This window comes from Procambarus clarkii, chromosome 9 (genome assembly GCF_040958095.1).
Source record: "Procambarus clarkii isolate CNS0578487 chromosome 9, FALCON_Pclarkii_2.0, whole genome shotgun sequence".
Taxonomy (NCBI): Eukaryota; Metazoa; Arthropoda; class Malacostraca; order Decapoda; family Cambaridae; genus Procambarus; species Procambarus clarkii.
This window is the reverse complement of record NC_091158.1, coordinates 52,050,998-52,069,172: the sequence shown is the minus strand read 5'-3', so window position 1 is coordinate 52,069,172 and position 18,175 is coordinate 52,050,998. Positions and strand designations below refer to the sequence as shown.

Genomic DNA, 18,175 nt, shown 5'->3' with positions numbered 1-18,175 from the left:
GGATCCGCATCAGAAGCGGAAGTACTGGCAACCAGGAGGCAGAAAGCAGCCAGTACTCAACTTGCAGATGTACTGGCAGTGCAGACCGGAAGAAAGATGGCACAGAATCTTTACAGCATTTGCAGAAGTTTGACACTAATAACCATTACACACTAGACGAGCACAATTGAACTAATACAAACTCCAAGAATACATCCCCGAGATACTACAAAATAACCTATAAAATAATTAGGAACCTCTGCCCAGAGGGAGACGCTGCACACTTTACGTTAATTAATCGAGCCTGGACTTCTAAAACTAAATCTAGAGCTTTTAATAGAGCAAACGGTACCGATCCCAAAACCCAAAGATTCAGCAAAACCCAGGCCCATTTCTCCAAAGCTGAGCAGCAAAGACAGGCAACAGAATGACACTCAACAGACTTTAGTGGAAAATACCTAAACTGCACCATGGTATGTAAGACTATAGACGAGAGGTTGGCTCGGTGGACTGTATTACAACTGTTACCTCACTTTAACGACAGATCAGGAGGGCCGATATTCCTGGACCACGAGAAAGCCTTTGAATTTGCTATTCTCTGCTGCCTTATTTATGAAGAGGTCCAAGTTAACCTGTTCTCCTGGACTAAAAGCTGTCTCAGAAGCAAGAGACACTTCATGGCACAGTTTCTCAATAATAAATAATAATAATAATAATAATAATAATAATAATAATAATAATAATAATAATAATAATAATAATAATAATAATAATAAAAAGGGACATGAAAATGATACACCGCAAGGCGGCATTTTTAGCCCCCCCTTCCTCTTCAATTGTTTAATGGAAAGAACAGAGGTTAAAACTCCCACAACACCGCAGGCTGCCAAACTATGCAGACTGCTGTCATCATCAGAAAAGGAGGGGATGAGGCGTGCGTTGCACCCAAATGCTTAGACTGCATCACTGAAGAGGCAAAGCAGATTGGTATCAAACTCAACCCCACAAAGACAAAAGCCATGTCCATAATAAAAGCGAAGCCCAACGTGTAGCTCATAGTACAGGGTCAAGCAATTGAATGTGTGATCACTTAGTATATAGGAATAATCATGGACATAAGAATTTTAATGCCGAGGTCACTTTAGAGAACAGCGGCTCAGACAGCAATCTTCAGGTCACTAACCTCCCTCTCTGGAGGAGCCAATCTGCAAGTCCTTCGCACATACGATGTACAGGCAGTCAGACCAGTAATCCACTATGCCGTACCTTCACTCAAGTATCACACCAATAATTGAAAAAGCTTGAAATTGCTCCAAACAATGCTACGAGAACTGCCCTGGGAGCCCGTATGTGGACTAAACTTTAAACTACACTGGAAACGGGTTTGCCCTCTCTTCAAGAACGAATATCAAAGAACAGCTACGTTTATCAGCAAGATAATTATTTTCCCCTGATCCAGTCCCAGTACGGCAGGCCTTTGTGGTTGGACTTTGCCAAAACGGAAACTCTTGGCCTGCCAGAATGGGAAATTTCCTAAACATAATTAAAAAGCATGATTTTTGATAGCGTGATCAGTCACACCCAAGTTACACTTGTTCCCCGCCATGGGAGGAGCCTACCTCCAAAATAGTAATAAAAGGTCTTCCGATTAAAAAGGAAACCTACAATCCCACAATCCTAAAGCGCATCATAGAGAAGCAAATGTGCAGCATTCCAGTAGCAGGAGCCACCCACAACTTCACAGACGGATCGGTTTACACAATATGAGTGCTGGCGCTGCTCTTTGCACGGACAGTAAACAGGCATATTGAAAATCATAAGGACCAGCATCAACCCAATCCGAGCCGTTTGACGAACAGGCATTCGCACATGCGATTGTGTAATGGCATTTCGAGTTTCGTGCAGACTCGAAAGCTGCACTTCAAATATTAGGAAAAAAGCAGTGGAAAGATACGTGGAAATAATTACCAACATTTTGTATCCGAGCAGTCACTAAAGGCAAAAGACTCAACATCACCCTAAACTGGATCCCGTCCCATGTGGGAATCCCCTTAAATGAGAAAGCTGATGAAATTGCTAAATTGGCAACACGTCATCCATTGATATAATCCAACCCAGCCTACAGTACATGAAAGACTATCACCAAAAAGCTCATCTCAACAAAGCTTATCTACACCAGAGTAGCAGAATGTTCGCCCTCTGTAATATGTTATCTTCAGAACAACAAGTTAAAAAAATTAAATATCCAAAAGGAATCCACAGGTAAATAGCAGTTCGGTTATGTAGATTACGTCTAGGTTACAGATGCAACTTGGAGATTGGTTAACCCCGACAGAGTGCACCGTCTGCCAAACAATCACAAGTGTCACTTTTTCGCCGCCATCTTGAATGTGAAGCAACCAACGACCTTAGAGGAGCTTTAAGAGTACTCGAATCTTTCCGTAACCACACTGATGCCATCAACACTGCCACTCTTATGGTAAAAAAAAGGCATCCAGCAGCTGGACACCCTCAAATACTGTCAACCCCGCGATAGCAGCCCGACGATTAAATTTTACCACTTACGAGCTATTCATGCCCGTGCCACCTTTTTGGTGGCTTAATCTTCATCAATCAATCGGTAGAGTTGCGAATGTACTCCCAACACCTGTTGTACCCGATGACCTTTCTGCTGCCACAACTGCTACCATACCCTCCGCCCTGGTCGCAAGTCTCACTGCCTTCACTTCCACTCTACAGACTACCACCAGATCGACCACGAAAACTATAACAGACTAGAACCACCCAAGGCCCGGGTGGCACAAACAGTATTTCCTTCTCCAGTTCCCAACACTCCTACCATCACTATCTCGGTGGGTACCGCGGCACGTCTGCTGGCAGTAATGCCAGCAGACGTGCCGTTTACAAATTCTAACAGCACCACCAATGCTCCTGAAATAGCTTCTACCACTAATGCACGACACCCGAGCCTACCTCAGGCTGCGGGATTAAAGACACCAACTACGTATGTTACAGACTCTTCAGACCAGAAAATTTTAGTAGGAGTCTTTCGCCACACCACAAATATCACACCTACTTGATACAAGATGACCTCGAAGAGGTCACCTCACCAAACTTCAACGACAGCACTGATCAGCCAAAGTCTCAGGCAAGCAGAAAACTGAAAACCTGGAGGGCTATACTAACCCACCAGCTCCATAATTGGTACCGCTAGCCCTTCGGGGCTGAAATTCACAATGAAAACCCAAATACATCCCCCAGATCTTTAGTATCAGTTACTGATCCAGATAATGGATCTGGAAGAGGTTATACTTAGGGTCTCCATAGCCCATTCTACTTTGAACTTTTCCTTTAAGTAGCCGACTCTTAACAATAACAAAATACTGTTACTTATCCGATCGACACGGATGAGCACGAACCGCCCAGTGAAAAGTAGAGTGACTAGATAGCCAGAAAACACTGCCCATTATAAAAGTCTCACTTTCCAACCTCCTTCCAATCCTAGAACAAAAGGGGAAAGTATCCTAAAGTGTACAGGTTACGGCAGTGAGCGAGACAAGCTGGGTGTGTGCAAGCCTGCACGTCTTGTACCCACCGTTTTATAGAGCAATAAAAACCACTGGCTCTCGGCCGAGCAGAGTTATTGGAAAAACTAAACTAGTCAATAGGTAAACCCCAAGTGGCGGCAGCTCAAGGAGGGAGAGGAAAGGGTCTATACATGTCCACTACACATGGCTCCCAAGTTTAAAATTTGATCCAATTATTAAAGAAAACAGTCTTGTCAATATTTAGATCGAGACTTAAAAAAAATTCAAATGAAGGAATAGAAATGGCAGGATTAGAGAACATTTTACCAATATTTATCTTAAGTAGCTGTATTTTAACTAATACTTAACCGTTTGATTACAAACCGTACGACTCTTGCTTCATGAAGCAGTGATTGCAAATCCAACCATTTTATTCCCATAAAACCATTAGAGAACAGTAACCATCTCGGACCTTTTTGGTTTGAAGAAGGCTAGGCGGAAGGAGGGTGCTGGGCAGGTGGGTCTTCATCACTCTCGGAGCAGGTAGAGCCTCGCTAATCTGCAGAAACACTCCGTCTTCTACCTTCTTGTCTGGACACATTTGACGAAACATTTCTGTGAACTGCTGAGGATTCTCAACAGTGCTTCCGATGGTCTTGCTGTCAAGCATCATGTCAAAACTGGAAATTATTTGTTGTTGTTGTTGTTGTTATTATTACTACACCTACCCAGAGCTGAAATACTTAAATTTAATCGCTTTAGAATAAATACATTTGAGTTTATTCTTAAATCACCAATTATGCCATAAGTTCTAGCAATACATTTCTTTATATAAACCCATCCAGAAGCACAAATACAGGATCCTTCATATATTGCAACCGATATATGAATGGTTCTTTGCTAATCTCACATGTTGCACCCGACAGTTAACACAAGACTTCACATGTTCAAGCACACATTAACATCACGTCCACAAACGTGTGGTAATCATGAGGTAATAAAGAAATTTAAACCAAACACTTATTGTCACAAAACTATCATAAAACAATATTATGCTTCACGCTACAAATTTTATATGACCTATACCCAGAGCCTGTATTCTGTCACAGGATATCAGTCCCTAACTACTTACTGTGTCCAACCTAATCTCTGGTTAAAGAGTTACAAAAACCATGTTCACCATAGTACAAAGATTGACGTTCTAAGCAATTAGGTAGAACTTTGTACTATTGTCCGGAAGCATTTAAAAACGTATTCCAATGCCTAGTATAACATTTACTTTATTAAACCTCCGATTGCACGTAATAGACCTAGGAAAGGTTAGGTTATTTTGTCTTTGCAACTACAGTGGAAAAGTTAATTTATCGAAAATCAATAGTATTGATCCCTACTTTTCTAATTAGGTTGTACATCTGCACGTACTATTGTCATCCTTCGTCCCAATACAGGGGGACGGGTTTAATTGTCAGAGGTCCCATTTCCTGAAAACAACAATGTTGTGTGCGAGTGAACAATTAATTTAGGACAGTTTGGCATCAATGCTAAACTGCATTATCCAACACTGACAAAGAGAACCAATCACCAGAGTCAGACATGATAATTTTGCTTACACACAAGACCAAGTGTTAAATATTTACCCAAGACATCCGAAGCGATTGCTTCACATGCATGACCTATTTTATGTAACTACAGTGTTGAGCCAAAGTATTTGGGCCAATCATGAAGATTGGTCCAAATACCAATTTGGTAAATATACCAAAAATTGAAGTCATTAAAGCCTTCATGAAAGGTTTTAGTGACTTCATAAATGCATTTAACCGTAAAGCCAGGGTAAGCATCCCAACCAGTATTAATATAGCAAGAAATTTATGACATTTATTTCCTGCAACCACTAGTATTTAGTCTGCCAGCCCCCCCCCCCCCTTCCCCCTCGTGTCCACGGAACATATATAAAAGGTGGCATCTCCCCTCGCCCAGCACCGCCTCAAACACTCTTAATGACCAATTTACAATTCCCATCCCTCTTTTTGCAACTAATAAATCAAGCTGGGGCGAGGCTTTATTACAGACAAGTACAAACTCTCACAAAAATGTATCTTGACCTTTCTAGGGAGCCGGTCGGCCGAGCGGACAGCACGCTGGACTTGTGATCCTGTGGTCCTGGGTGCGATCCCAGGCGCCGGCGAGAAACAATGGGCAGAGTTTTGTTCACCCTATGCCCCTGTTACCTAGCAGTAAAATAGGTACCTGGGTGTTAGTCAGCTGTCACGGGCTGCTTCCTGGGGTTGGAGGCCTGGTCGAGGACCGGGCCGCGGGGACACTAAAAAGCTCCTAAATCATCTCAAGATGACCTTCCCAAGTGCTATATAGTCTTAATGGATTTGCGCTTTCCCCAGATAATGCCCCCCCCCCAAAAAAAAAAAAAAACATTGTTTGCCAGCACTAATCTGAACAGTAAGTAAGTAATTATCAAAAGAAGGCACCAAACCGGGAAGGCTATGTAGCACCATCAAATACGCAAAATAATCAGAGGGCACTAAATATCACCAAGGATGCCAATACGAGAACAAAAACGCATAAGGCGAATGATATCAAAAGTATCCGAGTCACCAAGAATTCTATCGAGGGACAGGTGACCGCGAGGGGCGGTCGGAAAGCAAGACACACGCTCGTCCTGGAAGTCAGGACATTCAAGAAGGACATGCACGACCGTAAGAGGGACAATGCAACTAGGACAATAAGGAGCAGGGCGGCGCTCCATCAAGTGACCATGGGTTAAGCGAGTATGGCCAATACGCAACCTCGCCAGAGCTGTTTCCCACCGCCGGTTACGGTGGAAGGAGGACGGCCACGAGGAAACACAACATTTAAGAGTACGTAGCTTGTTACCAGTAACAGACAACCAAGAAGCCTGCCAACGGGTAAGAACTGAGGAATGGATAACCGGGTAAAAGTCGGAATACGGAATGCCTTTACGAGAGATGGGACAAGAGCGGACAGCTTCCTTAGCGGCAGCATCCGCACGCTCATTTAAAGACACACCAATATGGCTGGGAACCCAACAAAACTCAACCGACTTAAATTTACTGTGAACGAGAAACAGCCAATGCTGGATCTCGACAACTACTGGATGAACCGGATTAAAGGACCCGAGAGCCATGAGGGCACTACGAGAGTCAACAACAACCACAAAGGAAGACTGACAACGAGAAAGCAGGAGACGAAGAGCATAGAGAATAGCATAAAGTTCTGCTGTAAAGATGCTAGTCTCCGGAGGCAAGCGACACATATAAGTGCGATCAGGAAAAACAACAGAGTAGCCAACACCGTCCGCTGACTTAGACCCATCGGTGAAGACAGAAACGGAGCGGGAGTGAGAAGAAAAGTGCTCGAGGAAAAGGCGTTTTAGAACCGTAGGAGGGGTAAAAGCTTTAGTGATACGGGTCAAGGAAGTACAAAACCGCGGAAGAGGGACCCTCCACGGGGGCCTCGTGTTGTTCCAGAAGGAACAACACGAGGAGAAACATCAGAAATACGAACGGAGAGAGAATCCTGTAGGCGAGATAACCGGACAGAAAGAGGGAGGTGGTGAAGAGGAACAGGAACCGCAGGAGGGGTAAAAGTTAAAGCACGACAGAGGCGAGAGGAAGGATGTTGCAAGGACCGCGCAAGATAGCGAAGACAGTAGCGATCACGGCGGTCCTGGAGAGACAGGAAGCCAGTGTCAACATACAAGCTAAGGATGGGAGTCGAACGAAAGGCACCAGAACTGAGGCGCAACCCAGTATGGTGCAAAGCATCAAGACGGCGAAGAGTAGAAGGAGAAGCAGACGAGTAAGCAGGGCAACCATAATCGAGCTTAGACAGGACGAGAGAGGAATGTAAAGCAAGGAGAGTGCGCCTATCTGCCCCCCAAGAAGTATGGGACAAGACCCGAAGGAGGGTAAGGGCCTTAGAGCACTCAACACGGAGGTAAGAGATATGGGGAGACCAAGACAAACGAGTGTCAAGGAATAACCCCAAAAGCTTCGCGGAATCTTTGTATTCAAGGGGATGACCATAAAGCGACAAAGAGGGACGAAGAACAACCCGTTTCCGCGTAAAAGTCATGGCACAAGTCTTAGAAGTAGAGAACTTGAAGCCATGACCTGTGGCCCAAGACGACACGGCATCAATTGCAAGTTGAAGCCGGCGTTGAAGGAGAGGCGAATCATCACCCTGACAACAAAGGGTAAGATCATCGACATAGAGAGCGGAGAAGACACCAGAAGGAAGAGAGGAAAGAAGACCATTGAGGGCAACAAGAAAAAGAGTAGTGCTCAGAACACTACCCTGGGGCACACCTTCGTATTGCTGAAAAGAGGGAGAGAGAGCGGTACCAAGGCGCACCCGAAAGGAACGACGAGAGAGGAAGCTGCGGAGAAAGAGAGGGAGATGACCACGAAGGCCAAAAGAATGAAGTTGAGATAGGATATGATAACGCCAAGTGGTGTCGTAAGCCTTTTCTAGGTCAAAAAGGACGGCAACAACGGAGGTCTTCGCAGCAAAAGCAGTACGAATATAGACCTCCAAGTTCACCAGGACATCTGTCGTGCTGCGGCACTTGCGGAAACCAAATTGAGAAGGGGAGAGGAGGTGATGGTGTTCCAGGAACCACATCAGACGAACGTTAACCATACGTTCAAAGAGTTTGCAGACACAACTTGTGAGAGCAATAGGGCGAAAGTCCTTAGGGGAAGTACCCAGAGACCCCGGTTTGCGAACAGGGAGGACAACGGCATCGAGCCAGTCCTCAGGGACTGACGACGACTCCCAGATCCGATTATACAGACTCAGTAAATACTGAGACGTGCTCGGAGGGAGATGGCGAAGCATCTCATAATGAATACCATCGGAGCCCGCCGCCGTAGAACCGCAGAGGGCCAGGGCAGAACGAAGTTCAGAGAGAGAGAAGGGATCATTATAGGGAAGCTGAAGATGAGTGCAGAAATCTAAAGGACGAGACTCAAGGACAGGTTTACGAAGAAGGAAAGATTGGGGAAGATGAAGACCAGAGCTAACAGAAGAAAAATGGGAACCCAGTTCGGAAGCGACCTGCAACGGGTCCGCCACAAGAGTATCATGGAGGTGAAGGACCGATGAAACATCGGGAACGAACTTACCCGCTATCTTGCGGATACGCTTCCAGATCTGGGCCAGAGGGGTCTCGGACGTAATTGTTGAGACATAAGATGCCCAACATTCACGTTTAGCCGTACGGATGGCCCTACGGGCCACCGCACTCGCTTTCCGAAATAAAAGAAAATAATCGGTCGTCTGCCTACGGCGGTGCCTCTTCCAGGCTGCACGCTTACAGCGGACAGCCCGAGCACAGTCCGCATTCCACCAGGGAACGCACTTCCGTGGACCCCGAGAGGAAGAGCGAGGAATAGAGCGGAGGGCAGCGTTGAAGACAGTGTCATGAAAAAGGAGGAGAGCGCGAGAGAGAGGCAGAAGGGAGAGGTCAGGGAGAGCAGCACTCCCTGACCTCCCTGACAGGTAAATAGGGTCCCGTCTGCCTTAGCAAACTGCCACCTAGGGAAAGAGAGGGAAGGGCGAAAAGAGAAAAAGGAAACAAGGATGGGGAAATGATCACTTCCATGGAGGTCATCAAGAACCTGCCACGTGAAAGCTAAGTAAAGAGAAGAAGAGCAGAGAGAAAGATCAAGACAAGAAAGGGTGCGAGTCCGAGAGTCCAAATGAGTGGGCTCACCAGAATTCAGAAGAGACAGGGAAGAAGAGAGGAGAAACGGCTCAAGGAGGCGACCCCGGGTATTCGTCAGAACGTCACCCCAAAGAGAATGACGACAATTGAAGTCACCCAGCAGGAGCACAGGCTCCGGCAAGGAGTCCAGGAGGTGTTTCAAATCAGGAAGAGAGAGCGGGACACTCGGGGGGAGATAAATGGAACAAACTGTGTACCATTTCCCCACAAAGATACGAGCAGCAGAACAATGGAGAGGCGAAGGAAAAAGTAAAGGAACAAAGGGAACATCAGCCCGAATCAAAAGAGCAGAAGAATTAGAAGCCCCAGCAATGGCTGGGGGGGGGAGAGAAAGGAATAGCCACGAAAACGACCAGGACGAGCACCAAGCATTGGCTCCTGGAGACAGACACAAAGGGGCGAAAACCGCGAAATCAGAAGTTGGAGTTCGAGGAAATTGGCGTAATAACCTCGAACGTTCCATTGAAGAATGGACAACGACGAGAAGAGAAAGGACAAAAACAGAGAACAAGGAAGAAACAAAGGCGAAAGAGCAACAGAGCACGTTAAAGAATATCAGGGTCGGGATCAGGGTCAGCAAAGTTAGGGTTAGGGGGCATGGGTAAACTGAGCAAAGACGGAGGGAAGGAAACGGGAGAACAGAGCAGAGGTGGGCGGGCAGGGTCTGGAGGAGGAGGAGGAAGAGGAGGAGACAACGGAGAGGAGCCGTCAAGGACAGCAGCAGGAGGAGGGGGAGTAGAAAGAGGGGAGCGCACCCCAGCAAGAGCAGCAACCGAAAGGGAAGCAGGGGCCAAAGAAACCTCCATAGCAGGAACAGGGGGCGCAAGCACTGAAACGGGAGGGGAAGGAGCAACAGAGCCAGAAGGAGGAGCTGAGGAAGAAAGCGAAGCCTTCTTACCCGCCGGGGAAGAGGAAGGAGAGGAGCCAGGCTTACGCTTCTGACTTAAAGAGACCGGTGTCCCAGCAACTACGTACCGGGCAACGGATTCCAGTGTCTCAACAGGAGAAGCCGAACGAGAGCACACACGACGACCGTTAGGAGAGCGATGGACATCCGCCCGCACCGACAGGCGGTGGGGAGAGCCAATAGATAGAGGAAGAGGATGGGAAGGAGGATCGGAGGGGGACGAGGAAGAAGACACAGAAGACACGACAGACCGGGTAGAAGGAAGGGGAACCCCAGACAGAGGACCAGGAGGAGGATCCTTCGGGAGAGAACCCAAAGGAACAGAGGAGGGGGCAGTGGGCGCATCAGGGTCCAAGGCCCGGAAACGGTTGTGAGTCTGAGGAAGGCGGGAAGGACGAGGAGAGGAAGAGCGCAACACGCGAGCATAAGAGATATTAGCATAAGGCGGGAGCCGGCGAACCTGGCGCCTCGCCTCAGGAAAAGATAAACGCTCTCGGTGCTTCAGGTTGAGGACGGCTGCCTCAAGCTTGTAATGGACACACGCACGGGAGAAGGTAGGATGGGCCTCACCGTAGTTGAGGCAACGAGCCTGGGGAGAAGTGCACTCCGACTTAGAGTGACCTTCGCCACCACACAAAGGACAGAGAGAGACAGTCCCAGAGCAGCGGAGGGCACCATGCCCAAACCACCAGCACTTGTTGCAGAGCCGAGGAGAAGGAATGTACTCCTGGACAGAGCACCTGGCACCAGCAAGAATGACAGAGGGTGGAAGGGTCCTACCATCAAAGGTAATCTTCACAACCCGGAGGGGTTGACGGCGACTACCACAGGGGGACGAGTAAACGTGTCCACCTGGAGAATAGAATGGCCCTGGGCAGCGAGGATATGGCGAATATCGTCGTGGCAGTCGCGCAGGTCCCGAACACCGGTTGCAACATGGGGCGGGAGCAAAAGAGTGCCAACACTGGCATTCAATTGAGCGTTCTTCGAGACCCGAACGGGGGTCTCGCCAAGGCAGGATAAGGCAGCCAAGCGGGAAGCTGCATCCTGAGAAGGAGCAGCAACGACACGTGTACCGAGACGAGTGGGGTTAAAAGTAATGGAGGCATCCACGGAATCAATGAGATGTCGATGAAGGGAGAAATCGTCAGGAGGCGCAGAATCAAGAGGGAGGAGATCAAAATATTTGGCCCACGAAGCGGGACCAAACAAGGCTTGATAGGTAGCAGAACTGGAAGGAATCGAGCGAGGGCGGCCGTGACGAGGACGGCGGTTAGAACCCCCAGAGAGAGAGGGGTTAAAAGGCGCAGTAGTTACAACTAGAGAAGGAGCCGCGCCAGGGGACGAGGTAGTCACCACTGGGGGCTTGGGGCTCGACCCAACCACAGAGGAGGGAGGGGAGCCAGGGGAAGGAGTCAGAGAGGCCAAAGGAGGAGCAAGGTCGGGGCCCAATGCAGCGGAGGCTACAGAGCCCGGTCTGCCAATACGGACCGACTCGGGGGCTTGGTCGCCCACCCCACGAGCCTGAAAAGGTAAGCCAGAAGCAGCCGAAACAGGGGTTATCATCTTGACGAAATTAAGAATTCACTCACGAATGTGCCCCCACACCCACCATGGAGCCACAATTAGAGGCAGGACACCCAACAAGAAGCCATCGCCGATCTTGTCGGGGCCTCCTAGGGGTGCGCCGTGAGTATACGCCCCACAAACGCCACCTTAAGAAACTGACAGTCCGTCGAGATCGGGTTCAGTGACGAAGTGGGGATTGACAATAAAAGGTTCCCCTCGCTCTCGACGTCGGGTACTGCAGTTCTACGGGTGCATGAGTATGCCTCCTCAAGCACCCGGGCATCAAAATAGAAGAAGACCATGGAAGAACCAGAACGAGCAAAAGGTCGGCAGGAAACGGCAAGCAGATAGGAGAAGAGGGGGGAGAAAAACGAAACAGAAGGAAAAGGAAAAGGTGCCCAGCAGAATTGGAGAGGACGGCAGCAGGAGCACAAGGCTAGAAAAGGACAGAGGACTGTCCGAAGGAGCATCACACTCCAGCAGCCGCCCACGAAGCCCCCACACGGCGACAACGAGCTGAGCGGGGAGGGGGATTAATCTGAACAACCCATCTTTTGTATTCTACCAACGTAAAGTACAAACACAGGAAATGCTAAAAGGAATAATACTTCACACAGTCTGATTAACAAATCTTATCTCAAGCAGCCAAAATTGTCACATCATTTTATCCACATCCGGTGCAGTGTTAAGCAGGAGTAACCGTTTTATGAAATGTCATCAAAAAAAAAAAAAAAAAAAAAAAAAAAAAAAAAAAAAAAGTCTGTGCAAAATTTTTATTTTCTGCCAAGATAAAATGGTTAAGAATATTTATGAACACTATTTTAAAGAACTTTTGTAAGATCTTCGCTAATATTACATGGTCTTCAAAATTAAAGGGAACTATTCTAAGGTACGTCTGCAAATTAGCGAATTTACTGCAGCTTGCTGAACTACCATTCCGAAAAAGTCTTCCATAAATGCGATCTAAACCGGGGCTCATTTAGAACTAAGCAGCTAAACACTAATTAAATCTTTTAACCACACCTACCGATTTATTAGGAGCAATCAGACTATACAGTAATTATAACCCTCGTCCCGGGCGTTACCAAGACAATCACACTGATAAACCAAGAATGTGTCCTACTCTATATGCGGTGCTCTGATGAAGATGGGCAGGTTGCCCCTCTGGTTCAGGTCGGGGTTGTGAAGCATCGTCCACACCAACTCCAACATCCAGGTCGTCCCAGACCTGGGCATTCCCATCACAAGTACGTCACCTTCAGTGAACTGAAGAGAACAACATTATTGTAGTATACATTATAGAGAACATACAAGTGTATACATTTGACACCCACATATATATCAGGGGAGAGTGATCTGGGCACCGTTCACCCACCACCCTCCCGACCAAGTACATTACCCATATTCAAGTGTCATCAAAGTAACAATAAAGACATTACACCTTGTAGTTGTAGATGGCGTCAGCATATTTGGTGAAGAGCGTCGGGTAGAGCCAGCCTCCGGGCCTGAGGCGGACCATACCTTTGTTGTAGAGCGTCTGTTCCTGCTCCATCCTGGCCAGCCACTCCTCGCTCATGTCCTCCACCTCGTGACCACTAGCCAGCTTCGTATTCATCTTCCTGGGTACAACTACACGGGTCGTTATGGCAGTCAAGTCATGAAAATACCTGGTCTATGTCAGGCATTACAGTGATAGGTAAAGTGTCAGTACTTTAATAAACATGTTTACAATTTGATGGCGAGGATGATTATTTGTGGATGTGTGACATGGCCCCATGTCAGGGCTGTGTCGGCCGATGACCTGTTATGTGACGCCAGGGATGGCGGGTGGGGATATGAACAATATTAGTTGGTAAGGGTATTAGGTGAAGAATGTTATGAAAGATGGGTAGACTATGTGGGTCGGGGGAGGTGTCGAAGCTTAACCAGTTCCTGCACTTCTATTCAAATTACATAAATCAACAATACAACTACTCAAAAACTACAATTAAAGTAGTTATTTCAAAAAGAAAAATTAATGTTCTTAAAATAGGGAATGGAGCGTAACTAGCGCCACCAGTCATCGCTCATTGGGTGGGGATGTTTGGGCAGATAGAAATCTAACATTCACCAGTCCTACCACACCACATACTGAACTATGCAACACCTGCCTCTGCAAGAATCGGGAGCACAGTATAATCTGTAAATAATGCCGTGCAAGTTAATACTGGAATCTTGCAAACTTAATTTAGATCCGATAGATATACAAATACCACACTTGTCATTAGGTGTATATGTAACTTTACTAAGCGTGCCAAAACCTGACGGGAAAAACTTCGCCTACTTACAACTACACAGTCGTTATATTACCTTCACAACACTAAGTTCACCTACAATGACAAGCCGACCGACTAAGAACGAGCTGGTATATATTTTAAACACACACAAGTCGCATTATCAAGAACTGGCCTAATGGTCAGCGATAAATCCAGACATCAATGTATATTTAAATAGTACAAACTCCCTGCCATTGGCGGGGCGCGTTATCAGCAATTACTTTGTCGTTTCAACGCTGCGTTATTAAAAGTCTGCACAGAAGCCAACTTAACCCATAATAGAGATGGACCAAAATTACATTCTCCAGATTAAATGTGGCATCCACTGTACTGTTATGCCATTCCTGCAAGACACCAAACACCAACGAGTTGCTCAATAAAGAAAGATCACTTGGCAAGGAAGGCAGTATTTACAGCGTGCATAGACCGCGAGGAGCAGTACGAGCTGTTCGGCTCGTACATTCCCTCCAACATTATATTTCCTCCATACAGCGTCGGCAAATAATTACAACCATTTTAATATTTATCTACTTACACTGCACAATTACACCAATCACAAGTGTCTTTTCACAAATAATAATAATAATAATAATAATTTTTATTTAGGCAAAGGTACATACATAAAGAGATTTTACAAAGTTTGTTGGCTTTATAGATAGAGCTAGTACATACAATGCCTAAAGCCACTATTACGCAAAGCGTTTCGGGCAGGAAAAAAACACTACTGACTAAAGCTTAAAACTAATGGGTAAAAAGAAAAAAATGCGTTGAGTACAAATAAAAATAGAGGTAAAAGAGGGGGGAACATTGTTGAAAAAACAGCACAAATACAATTACAAATTATTACAGAAAATTACATTAAAACAGCGTTGATTTGAAAAACAAAAAAAAAAACAAAAAACATACATGGGTTGACAATAGAGGGGTAAGGTAGGTTACAGGGAATTTATTAGGTATAGCTTCGTTTTTAACTTAAACTGGTTGAGAGAGGTACTGTCTTTAACATGGTTGGGAAGGTCATTCCACATTCTGGGCCCCTTGATTTGTAGAGCATTTCTGGTTTGATTAAGTCGTACTCTAGGAATATCAAAACTGTATTTATTTCTGGTGTGGTGCTCATGGGTTCTGTTACAACCTTCTATAAAGCTTTTGAGATCAGGATTGGCATTACAGTTTAGCGTTTTATATATGTATAATACACATGAGAGAATGTGCAGTGACTTAATGTCTAACATATTCAGGGATTTGAGTAGGGGTACCGAGTGATGTCTGGGGCCAGAATTGGATATTGTCCTAATAGCAGCTTTGTGTTGAGTAATTAGAGGACGTAAGTGATTTTGGGTAGTAGAGCCCCAAGCACAAATACCATAGTTGAGATATGGATAGATAAGGGAGTAATAGAGAGTCACCAGGGCAGGGCGTGGTACATAATATCTGATCTTAGAAAGAATGCCCACAGTTTTTGAAACTTTTTTTGATATGTTTAGAATGTGTCCCTGGAAATTCAGCTTGTGGTCAATGAGAATGCCAAGGAATTTGCCATCTAATTTGTTACAAATTTGGGTATTGTTTATTTTGAGATTTATTTGATTAGAGGATTTATTGCCAAACAGAATATAGAAAGTTTTGTCAATGTTAAGGGTGAGTTTGTTGGCAGTTAGCCACAGATGGACTTTATTTAGCTCAGTATTTACTGTGGCATTTAGAGCAAGGGGATCAGGACTGGAGTAAATGAAGGTTGTGTCGTCAGCAAATAGGATTGGTTTGAGGTGTTGGGAGGCATTTGGAAGGTCATTAATGTAGATGAGAAAGAGGAGAGGGCCAAGTATGCTGCCCTGGGGAACACCAATGTTGATGGGTAGGGTGGGAGAAATTGTATTATTCACAGAAACACATTGGAGCCTGTCAGTAAGGTAGGATTTGAGGTATTGTAGGGAGTGTCCTCTGACACCATAATGATGTAATTTAAGAAGAAGGTTTTGGTGGTTGACAGTATCGAAAGCTTTACGCAGGTCCACAAATAACCCAACAGGGAACTCATTTTTATCAAGAGCTGTATGAATCGAGTTAAGCATACTAATAAGTGCATCGTTAGTGCTTTTTTTGGGCCTGAAGCCATATTGGCAAGGGCTAAGTATATTGAGTTTGGCCAGATATGAGTAAAGCTGCTTATAGATTAGTTTTTCAAAAAATTTTGACAAATTTGGCAGGATTGATATAGGTCTGTAGTTGTTAACATCTGTGAGATCACCACATTTGTGGACAGGCGTTACTCTCGCTTTTTTTAGAATATCTGGAAAGGTTTGGAGTTCAAGTGACTTGTTGAAGAGCAAAGCAATAGCAGGGGCTAAAGATGTAGAGGCTTTTTTGTAGATTAAAGTTGGTATCTCCTCAAGGGCACCAGACTTGGTTTTAAGGGAAAGGATTATCTCATTGACGTCAATGGAATTAATAGGCTTTAGGTACAGAGACTGGGGATAGTTCCCTGTAAGATAGTCCTTAATGTCAGTACTGGAAGATGGAATATCATTAGCAAGGGATGAACCAATGGAAGAGAAGAACCTATTGAACTCAATAGCAGAATCAGAGGCTGAAAGCTGACCATCGTTATTAGACAGGAGAGTCGGTTTGTTATTTAAAGACTTCTTTGATCCCAATATTTGTGAAATTGTTCTCCATGTTTGTTTAATGTTGCTCTTTATTTGGGTAAATTTATCTTCGTAGTATTTAGTTTTGGCTCGTCTAATTATCTTAGATAGCAATAATGAGTAATTCTTTGAGAATTCTTTGGAGACAATTCCTAACCTATACTTTTTCTCAAGGTCATGTTTTTTATGAATAGATTTAAGTATTCCCTTTGTAAGCCAGGGATTGTTAAGCCTTTTGGTTGTGACTTGTTTTGTAAGCATAGGACAGTGGGTATTATAAAGGCTAAGAGTTTTTTGAAGAAAAGATTGAACTGCTAGGTTGATGCCCTCTATGTTACCTAACTCGGACTCCCAGTTGACATTATCAGTAGCAGTTATAAAATTGTCTATAGCAGTTTCATTGTGTAGTCTAAAACGTATCTCTCTTGACTCAAGAGGTGGTTTGCTAATGTTAGTTAAGAGAAATGTGGGGTAATGGTCTGTAGTGCTATCGGTGATTATACCTGAAGTAAGCGGAGAGGTTATATTTGTCCAGATGTGATCTAGAGTCGTGGCAGTGCTATCAGTGATTCTAGTAGGTCTAGTGATTAAGGGTATGAGGAAGCAGGAATTCATACAGTTGAGGAAGCTAACAGCAGTAGGAAGCTAACAGCATACAGTTGAGGAAGCTAACAGCAGCAAATAGAATGTAAATACACTCTGCTCACTCCAAGAGAACTACTGCATTTGGCAACTACTATATCTACACAAAGTTATTAAAGCAGTTGGTTATACAGTCCCCAAATTATTTTCACAATTTAACTATAGTCTTCCCTGAAGAATATTCATTTAAATACCTCAACACACTACAGCTTACGTTCTGACACTGAAGGTGGGAGGAGGAGCAACACAACAGCTCACAACAACACAATCAACACATATGACCGGCCATTGGCTGAGGCTTCACCAAAGTCAACACCCCAGTGTTACCAACTCGGCTAATTAAGTACTCGCATCCATCTAGTGATACCAATTCAGTGTAAAAATTAATGCTTAGGCTATCATTTTAAAGATAATAAAAAAAACAACTGTAAGTGGACATAGAGAAAAATGAGGCACAAAAATTTATGTTAAAGAAGAACAGTAGAATGCTTCGTTAAAATAATTATGAACATTAATTCCGGTTGTTTCCAAAAATCTCGCCCGTTCTCACGTTTGAACAAACGTTTAAATTAAAGGAGTTTACTCCACAATATGTGTGAAAACCTTAACTCTAGAGGACAATGACCTGTAATTGGAGGAGGCATTTTGGTGGCTGATATCCATAGTGTGCGGGTCACTGGTCATTACGTGTGAGAGCGAGGGAACTGTACAGCGATCTCACAAAAACCGGACCTAACAATTAATGAATCTTTACATGTGCACTATGGAAGGAAGCGTAAACATTAACATGTTTTATAGAGAATACAAGCGTGTAAATGTGTAGG

At 45.1% G+C, this 18,175-nt stretch overlaps 1 protein-coding gene across 7 annotated transcripts in view; it reads right to left on the bottom strand.

The window, feature by feature from the left end:
• Positions 1 to 17,622, bottom strand: part of LOC138362973 (sulfotransferase 1E1-like) — a 76,262-nt gene extending 58,640 nt beyond the window's left edge. For 3 of the 7 annotated variants that reach the window (XM_069321538.1, XM_069321539.1, XM_069321535.1), the window contains exons 1-3: positions 17,566 to 17,611; positions 13,188 to 13,365; positions 12,870 to 13,012 (exon numbers count right to left, since the gene is read on the bottom strand). In XM_069321538.1, coding sequence (XP_069177639.1) covers positions 12,870 to 13,012; positions 13,188 to 13,361 — 317 coding nt within the window. In that variant the 5' untranslated portion in view covers positions 13,362 to 13,365; positions 17,566 to 17,611. Of the gene's footprint in view, positions 1 to 3,900; positions 4,187 to 4,956; positions 4,988 to 12,363; positions 13,013 to 13,187; positions 13,376 to 17,565 lie in introns of those variants that run through there. The other 4 variants (XM_069321537.1, XM_069321540.1, XM_069321536.1 and 1 more) reach the window with 4 other exon arrangements.
• Positions 17,623 to 18,175: the final 553 nt, after the last annotated feature.